At 41.7% G+C, this 9,712-nt stretch overlaps 1 protein-coding gene across 1 annotated transcript; it reads left to right on the forward strand.

Moving 5' to 3' along the window:
* Positions 1–2,573: 2,573 nt before the first annotated feature.
* LOC146578107 (uncharacterized) lies at positions 2,574–8,685 on the forward strand. Its single transcript, XM_085268591.1, has 6 exons — positions 2,574–2,720; positions 4,304–4,645; positions 4,743–4,871; positions 5,998–6,324; positions 7,357–7,683; positions 8,294–8,685. The coding sequence occupies exons 1-6, from the start codon at positions 2,693–2,695 to the stop codon at positions 8,356–8,358; spliced, it is 1,218 nt and encodes a 405-aa protein (XP_085124717.1). The 5' UTR covers positions 2,574–2,692; the 3' UTR covers positions 8,359–8,685.
* Positions 8,686–9,712: the final 1,027 nt, after the last annotated feature.

A 9,712-nucleotide genomic window follows, 5' to 3' on the forward strand; every position in this document is an offset into this window, starting at 1 on the left:
AATAGCTTGCCAGAGCTATGAAGAGTAAGGCCACAGTGAGGGCATGTCATTTTCATGGACTTTCCATCAGCTGCAGTTTTATTGAACACAGAGGGTAGAGCATATGAATGTTCTAACAAAGACTCAGAAAATGGTTCAGATACCGAAGACAAAACCTTGGGGGGGAGACGGGGCTCCTCGAAGAGTACTGCCAGAGGAATACGGGTCTCCTCGGAGAGTTCAGCGGGGAGCAGTCCTGATAATGGTGGCTGACTTGGCATTGAAGAATGCTGACAAGACAATAAATGCCTTGCCATATCCCCACGCCGTATGATTGTAATCTTACAGACAGGGCAGTGAAAGTGTCCTGTTGTCCTACAAGGCAGCCTGCACCGGCATATCATTTTATCTGTAAGAGAAAAAAAACAAACAAACAAACAAACAGATGTAATTTAAATGTAGTTGTATAGAATGCAATCAATTTGTCTAACAATCAGATTGTACATGTTAACAAAAACATCCAAGCCAACCTCAATAATGAAAGCAAAATGGTATGGATCACAAAACTTATGTCAAGAAAAGTGGTGAAAAGTAAATAAAAATATATTTTATAAAAACACTATTTTTGTTGCAGATGAATGCACTGAACTGTACAATATCAACAGCAACTTTTAAGTCAACAAAGATACTGCAGAAGTGCCTAAAAAAGTGCATATTTATAACTATAAAGTATATTTAATACAAACATACCTTTGAAAGGCAAAGCATTTTTTATATGCACACTTAGATGCTCCTCAATCTTTGCCCTGACAGTAGGGCTGAAAGTGGGGCACAGAGGGCAGTGAAAGAGTCCTCTGCAACACGTGTTGCATTCCTGCAATTCTGGCTTTAAGCCCGAATTCCAGATTGATAAGTGCATCTAAAACAGAGAGAGAAACAGATAAACACCATATATACATTTAAGTTAAGGATTTAGCAGAAATAACAATTTACAGTTGGCATGTAATAGATTTGGGAAGAAAATTCTTGAAAAAAACCCCACAAATATTTTACAAGACACTTTAATTTGTGAGACATGTTTCTATTGACATATAACAGTCAATTGAACAGGGGCTAACTAAAATCTGGGCAATAAAAAAGCTGTACAGAAAATAATGACGAATAGAAGTATTGATAAATATATAAATCTGTTTGTAACGAAATTTACAGTGTTGACGCTAACCAAAGGTGTCACAAGTGCACACGTTCCTTACTACAGTTTAGATACCTCTGTTTAAAAAGCACCGACTCGACTTTTTAGTCAAGTCAAAGCAAGAAGTACAGGGTCTAAAATATCATTTCTGTACAAAATTTTGAAGTAATCTTGCGTCCAAAGCACGCGTGTGGGGGGCTGATTTACAAATGTACGGATTACAAAGTACAGATACGCGTGCTAAAATGTGAGAAGTAGAAGTATAAAGAAGTATACAGTAGGCACAAAAAAGTACAGCAGTAAAGATACCAGAAAATTCTACTTAAGTACAGTATTGAAGTATTCATTATTTTGCATCTCTGACACCAACAATAAATCATACTCTAATGCAAAATGTGGTTTTTGCTTCTTCTCGCCCACAGAAGCCGTTAATCCAGCTCTCTTACTTAAACCAGGCCCAGGAAAAAGCATATTTGTGTGTTTCTCTGCCATGGAGCACGATGAAAAAACATTAAAATAAGGAGGAATGTTGTTGTAACGCTAAATAAGTGGCAACATGATCATTGTAAGAAAACTAGATGATTCCTAGAATTATAAAATCACTAACGGCAAATTTATTTAAGAAAGACTTAACCAACCTATGTGATCAACTTGCAAGACTTCCACGGTATCCATGCGTGTTTACGGCTACTGTGGAGGTCACGTGTTTCCGGTTAGTGTGGAGGTCACGTGTATCCGGTTACTGTGGAGCTCCACAGTGGCTGCAGCCAGACCCTTCTCCCCTTGGGGTGAGAGGCTGGTAGAGAACGTGGTCATGAAACCAATGGAGCTGTTTTTGACTTTCTGAATCTCTCCTGGTTGGGGGTTGGGGGAGGGTGTGTTTGCACCACAAAAGCAGGAGAACGATGGAGCTGAAGGCCTCTCAGCGGGGTGCTAGGAGGTGTTAGGTTCAGGGGAAATTTGCGCAGACTTAGTAAATCTAGTAGTAGCGACTTGCACCAGGAAAAAAAAGGCTCAGTAATTCTAGTTTTATATGTCGTATGTAGCATCAGGGTCTTGTTTCACTCTGTTCTGTACTACTGAGATCATCTTCTCCTGAAATTCTGGAAGCTGACCACTCCTTACCCACCCACCACTTCTTTTTCACTCCTACTCTTCCAGTCCCAGAGAGCAGGTCGCTGACTGCCAGGTGACACTGGTCACATATTATTATGAAAGTCTGAGCTCTCTGTAGCTCACTCACTCTTTAAAAACAAGACATAATAGTTTGGTACATGTGTTTGTTGTTGCTGTGTTGGTGCATTCCTAGTTAGTTCTATTTTCTCCCAGATAAAAATAGGATTATAGCACTGTAACACTATATACTCTCTGCCTGGGATCCCCCGGTCACCCCATGACTGAACAGTGAACCTGAAAGTAAACTGGTGTTTGTGCTTCAGTCTCTCGGAGTGTTTGCAGTGTGCTGCTTTATGTGTCCGCAGTCTGACTGAGGATTAGATTTAACGGGACTTTGACTGCAGGATGAAGATTCTGCTGCTCCTCTTACTTGGTAAGAAAGACACTCAGATCCTCTGCATGCATGCATGCATACACACACACACACACACACACACGCACACGCACACACACACGCACACGCACACACACAGATGTCTGTAACTTGAGATCATAATGTAAAACCACTGCTGAGTGCTGTGTGTATTATTGTGAATGAAGGCCCTCCCTATGCAGCTCAATCCAATCATTTTTCCAATAATCACCCTCTATGATGCTCAATATGTGCTGCTTCATTTGTGCAGATGTAAACTTGATGATCACCCTTGGGTGCAGTTATATTGGTCTTTGCAGACCAACTGCACGGAGAGTCTTTGGAAGAGGTACTTTTTGTCCAGTTCCAAATAAAAACCAGTGTATTTGTTTATGGGGAAAGTACCTGAGGAAAAACAAACAACTGCCAAGTGTACGCTCCAAGTCTGAGCTAAACAGCTTCTGTATACTTTGTGCACAAATGTGCAGAGTACACAAACTATAACAACCATAGATTTATTTATTTTTTACCAATTGTGAGTAAGTCCTCCATGAGATCCATGAGTCTTACTTTTGTCGCCCCTGTCATAGGGACGTGTGACCAGTAATGCTGGGCTCACACTGTGCGATTTTTGGCCCATTTTGAGACGATTTTTGAGTCGTGCGACCGATTTGGCGATCGGCCCGATTTTGGCCTTCATCGTGCGTCGTGCATCGTGTAGTATACGTGGGTTAACGAGACGCGATTAACACCTCACGACCAGCTCCCAATCATCAATCGCTTGGTCGGGAGGATTTCAAACCTGTTTGAAATCCTCGCAACCGTCGTGAGGGTGTCTCCGCAGTTTGTCACACTGCGCACGCGCAAACACAAATGTCAGCAAAAAAGACGTAGCAGCGTGTGATCTGGACACAAGCGATGGAGGCACAACTTGTAGGACTATGGCTCATCTGAGCCTTTTCGATGTGGCATCACAAAATGATCACGACCACAACAACCGTGAAAATAGTTGGATCGACACTGCTGCTCAATCACAGCTGATCAATGTTTTTCATTAGCAATTTAGCAAAGTTGATGGTGGTGGTGTGTCTGTGTGAGTGAAAGACAGGGAGAGCGAGCGACAGTTTTTCTGTTATAACCTTCATGTTATGGAGGCACAGTGTGAGCACTCAGGTCGCATCAGAGCATCGGGTCGTATAGTGTGAGACCTGCATCGTGACCTATGAACTTCTAACCCCTGCGAGTCAATCGTGCAGTTTGAGCAGGAGCTGAATCGCGCGACTGAAAAAATCGCAGTGTCTGCCCAGCTTAAGAGGACTGAATCTTCTCATGTGATTTTTACTGAGAGATTCTGGTTCACTGGGAGTTTCCTCTGTGTGAAAAGGAGCCAAGCCACAAAAAAGACAAAATTTATAAACTCATCAACAGATTCAGATTCAGACCAAAGTAAACATATTGTAAGTGTGTAAATACAAACAATCTTTGCATCTGTAGCTAGACTTGAGACTTTAACCTTTCATCTCTTGTGCATGTTGGTCCTCATACTGTCTCACCTGATGTTACAAAATCACTGCATTCATCGGCTTCATATTTTCTCTCCTCAGTTTCCCAGCATGCCACAGCAGTGGAGGTGTACGAGGGGGCAGAGTCTGTTCTGCTGCCCTGTCAGTTACTAGCTGCTCCCAGTGAGTTCACAGCAGCAGTGTGGGACCGCAAGGACCTCAACATCCCAACAGTCCATGTTCGTGTGAAGAGTGGTGATGATTTGGATGACCAAAACCAGCGTTACACCAACCGAACATCAATGAGTGCTGATGCTCTGCAAACTGGAGACCTCAGCCTCACTCTGAGAAACCCGACAGTCTCTGACAGTGGAACCTACACCTGCATCCTCCGCATTATTGGACGAGATGTGAGCTGGATTTACTTACAACTGAAGGTCACAGGTCAGCGATGTAGACAGAGGTTAGAGGAGAAGTGAACTCTAAATTTATCAAAATCTGCTGGATGATGTTCAGGTTTTTGTGCTTGTGCTAATTACAGAACCTCCTCCTCCACCTCCTCCAGTCTGGCCCAAAGTTCTCTCAGCTGTCTTGGTTCCTGTGGTTGTCCTGGCTATTTGCTGTGGTATCGGCATGTTTTGTGGATATAAAAGGCTGAAAAATAAAGAAGGTATGTAGTGTTACGTTCTTTGTCTAGACATGTATTGAACGCAACAAGAAGTTGGCCCACTCACACACCACCCAAGCAAGAACACAAACAACAATATCTTTTGAAGTGCTAAGCAGCCATTTATTTGCTTCAGCAGTGAGCAGTGCCAAAAATAACAAACAAAACTCCCTGATGGTCCCTACGCTTTCCTACACAAAATGAAAACCAAACAAAAGACAATTCACTTACCTAACTTTCTACATGAAAAACAGGAGAAAACTTAATCAACAAAAATGGCTTCTCACGCCTACTAGGCTGCTGCAGTGAACAATATGTACAAGGTGACCAAAATACTCAATCTAAAATGCTACTTTACAAATCTATTTACAAAATGAATATACCAACACCAGACACATACCCACACACGATTCCTTTCCTGTCTGCGTGTCGAGGTTGCGTCTCTGTAGTTTGTTCTTCAAGTCTCTTCTGTCTCTTGGTCCCTCTACCCTTGCTCAGGGTTGGGGTCAGCTCTGGGACAGATGGCCTCACTTTTGACTCTAGAATACTTCGGTGTAGAGGGGACCGGATAGTGCCTAAACATCATCTCTTCACCATCATGCTTACATTTGGTTTTCTACAAACCTGGAGCTCTTCATTAAGGACAAACATGTCCACTTTGTTCTCATCTATACAAAGCATGTTTATTCCCAAAAGTTCAGGTTGTGGTTCATATCCAGCTATATAAATAAACTTTATATAGTTTTGTCCACTGTGAATAATGTTTCTCACTGCATCATCCCATTGTCTGTCTACATTTTAACCCCATATTGTCTGATGTTGTTCAATTAATTGACTACAGTTGATCAGCAGGAGCTAGGTTTTATGTTAAATAAATCATAACACTGTTGTAAAATGTTGCATTTAGCTGTTCATCTGAGGATGTGTTTATCTAAATGTAATACATTTTTTAAGGACCAAATAATTTTAGTTCATCTGCAAAAGATGTAGGCAGCTGGGGGTTTCCATGATGCACTGAGTGTTTCTCCTTCACTCACTATGTTTTACTGTAAATATTTCACTTCAATCTGCCAAAGGAAGTGTGCTGCTGATGCTGTGCAGCTCATGTTGTGCTTTGTTGTTCCTTTAGTTCAAGAAGTGGAGGTGGATACAGGTGTGAGGTCTGCCAAGCTGCCCTTCAAAGCCACAGTTCACCTGTCTCAAATAAATAAGGTTGTGTGGAAGAACAGAAATAACAGGAACGTCCATGTGTACGAGAACGGCTCTGACCATCCAGAAAAACAGGATCGACATTACAGACACCGAACAGAAATTAATAAAAAACCACTGAAGACTGGAGACCTCAGTCTGACACTGAAATACCCCACACACACAGCCAGAGACACCTACACCTGCACCGCCTACAGCAAGGAGGGAAAAGTCCTGATGGAGAAAAAAGTGGAGCTGAAAGTCAAAGGTCAGTGCTGCAGTGGATCCTTATTCACAGATTGTGTGTGACAAGTTGATGGTTTGGAGGAAGTAATGACTGAAGTTCTTTGTGGGAGATCTCAATAAATATCAGCAGTTAATGAAAGATAATGTTCAAAGATAGGTTTGTGGGAAAGTAAGACGAGTGTAAGGGAATTCAGTATAAGGCTTCAGAGCTCTCGGTCTTTGTGAGCCTGGCTAGTCTAGAAAAGAAACCTGTGGTTGTTCCCCATTTCTTCAGTGCGATGAAAAACTTTCCAACACAAGCAGTGAATCTGCAGAGGAGTGTAAGCCTGGAAATCTGCTTCCTAGCCTCCTAGGTTCTCTAAATGAGACCTGCTTCATTCAAAGTTGGATTGATGTTGTCTCTCCTCATCAGACCAGTTTTCCCAAGAATCTAAAAGGCCCACCTAATTTCTAAAAGCCACTTAGAAATCCAGTGATTAAAGCATAACATTGAGCTATGTACGTACTAGTCAGATGGAGAAGGGAGAACTACAGAGTCTGACATTGTTGTGAACTCTGATTGCAGCAACTGTGAGTGAGCACAACCTCGCCAAGCCTATGCTTGTGATTAGCCAGCAAAGTTGAGTTTGACACATGCACTGCCCTGTCTCCTCCCATATGGAAAATATATATATAAATCTTATAAAGTTTGTATCTGTCTTGTGTGAAACTTGTATGAAAAGCATACAAGAGTGAAAACAGATATAAGATCTCTTGAAAAATTATATAATGAAACTTGTATGTTTTGGATACTTACTAAAACAATGTATGAAAGTCATGAGAAAGTGGCCACTTTCATGAGTAAATCATATGAGCTTTATATGAAGTAGGCCACATCTTATGCAAGTTTTTTTCTATTTCTTTTCCATATGGGCTCGAATACTCTGATATACTATGCATATATGGTGTGATTTATGTTAGTGGGCATGTGAGTGATGTGTCATCAATAACGAGTAATTCGTTTACATGCACGGTTGTCACTATACAGCTCATGATGTGTTTATTGTGCTCTCAGAGTGTAAGGTGGAGGTGGAGGAAGGGGCGGAGTCTGTTTGTCTGCCCTTTCAAACCACAGAAAACCAGCCTGAAGACACTGAAGTCGTGTGGGAACGCCATGAACCCGAATACATGAAGGTCCACGTGTATGAGAACGGCAGTGACCAGCCTGACAAACAGGACGAACATTACAGAGGTCGCACTAAGATGAAGAAAGACCTGCTGACCACTGGAGACCTCAGTCTGACCCTGAAAGACCCCAAAGTGGGAGACAGTGGGAAATACGGCTGTCAGGTCAACAGCAAGGAGGCCTGGAGATATAAGAGGTTGTGGCTCACAGTCACAGGTTAGTTAGTGAGTTAGTTCATGTTTGTTAGTTAATGTCATGGTTCTCGGTCTTTGAACCAGTGTTTTTTTTTTATCTTTGAGTCTTGTCCACTTATCAATGTTGTGATGTTACTAAGTGATTAATGTTTCTAGTCCCTATTGGTACAATTTAGTTACCTTGTGCTTATGAATTTTCTGTCTTTTTTGTGTGTGTGATGCCTGTAGATGGTTTAATTTCCTTAAGTGATCTCCTTTTGTCCCTCAGTCCTCTCTTTGTTTTAGCATCTCGCCTCTTTGTCTCTGTGTTCTGACTTCAGCATCACCTCAGCCTCTCAGCCCATCATGTCTCTTCATGTATCAATCGCTCTCTCTCTGTATCTCTCGGCCATGTAATGCCATGTGTTTGTTCTCTTCCCACATCAGGTTTATGTGTGTTGGATCTTGGTTTCCCCATTTGCCATGTTTCCTGGTTTATTTTGATAGTCCTTGTCTCATGTGCATTGTGTCCAGTTTTGCTTTCCCTGTTCCACGTGCCTGCTTTGGGTCCTCTTTGTTTAAGATTATCTGCATCCTGCAGATTTGAAATGTTATTTCTTTGTTTGTGTGACTCTATTCTATTTCCTTTGCAGGGAATAATCAGGCCAAGAAACACACAGAAGACACCAGGATCAGCTCCACTGATCATTTAGTTTGATATGTTTGTTCGATTATTGATCTGACCTGTACAATTTATACATTAGTCTATATAAAATGTTCATTGAACTAATGTACACAAGAATTCATGAAATAAATCCATTTTTCTCTGCTTACCCAATTCAGATTCAGGAGGGTGTCGTGTCAGATTTTTTTTTTTTATGTATTGATTAATATCACTTTCTCACTTAGTTCGCCTTAGCCTTATGGTATATCATATATATATATGGTATATATTAATGGCGATCAGAGTTTAAGGCCAGACCGGCTACACCACGATTCAGCAAGGTTAAACAATGTTTTCCACAACTGAAATAACTCAAAATATATTAAATTAACTGCCAAAGTTTTGAGATAATTACAGATTGGAAAAAATGTAATTTCCACATTCTGTTCATCTGGACGTAGCGTTTTCAGTCACTCATCCAAGTGACTTCTTCAGTCTCAGCTGACTGCAGGTTTCCCCAACCTTATAAACAGTACATTGCATAATGACTGAAACTAGCCCACTGAAGGAACAATGGGCTGGCTTCAGTTCCCTACTGTTTATAATAAAAAAATTGATAAAGCAATAAATTGAAGACAATCAAATATTTGTGTAATGGTTAACGATAACTGCATGGGGGAAAGCACTTATAAAGTTCCCCATTTACTATTCAGCAAATCTGGAAAACAGAAAGGGCTCCTCTTCTGGGGTACTTTGGTTTTATAGTAATTTATTTTATGACTGACTGCCCACTGACTCAATTTCAAACGTCCCAATGTAGTGAGGGCCAAACGAAGCTTTCTAAATCATTGAAGCTTGTGTTAAATGACGCTGACATCTGGTGGCCAGATGTCAGCAGAGAGGACTTATGTTTAATTATCGTAATTGTCAGGCTATAAGCCGCTACTTTTTGCACAAGCTTTGAACCCTGCGGCTTTTAGTCAGGTGCGGCTTTTCTATGGATTGTTCCTGATTTTTGTCATATCATAAGATGATTTGTTTTGTTTGTTCCGCTGTTGTACGGCACTACGTTGCCTGGCGGAAGGATCGGGGTTCAAGAGTGGTATGTTGGTCACGTGTCCATCCGCCAGGCAACATAGTGCCGTACAAGTAGCGCGAAAAACAAACTTCAAAGTAGCGCTACACGTTCAGCGGGAGTCGTGGATGATGGGCGGTGATAAACTTGCGAAAAGCAAGTTATGCCCAACTCCACCGGTGGAATCTGACAGTGTGGAAAAGTGTGAAAACATCCATGATCACCAACGGATTTCGAAGGGCTGAATGCTGCATGATGGAGAGGAGGACACCGCCACGGCCCTTCAGAGGGTGTTCGACTCTGACACTGACAACGAGGATTTCTTTGGTTTTG

The sequence above is a fragment of the Mchenga conophoros genome, linkage group LG3 (genome assembly GCF_057382185.1).
Source record: "Mchenga conophoros isolate Kocher_MC1m ecotype Shallow Benthic linkage group LG3, M_conophoros_male_GT1.1, whole genome shotgun sequence".
Taxonomy (NCBI): Eukaryota; Metazoa; Chordata; class Actinopteri; order Cichliformes; family Cichlidae; genus Mchenga; species Mchenga conophoros.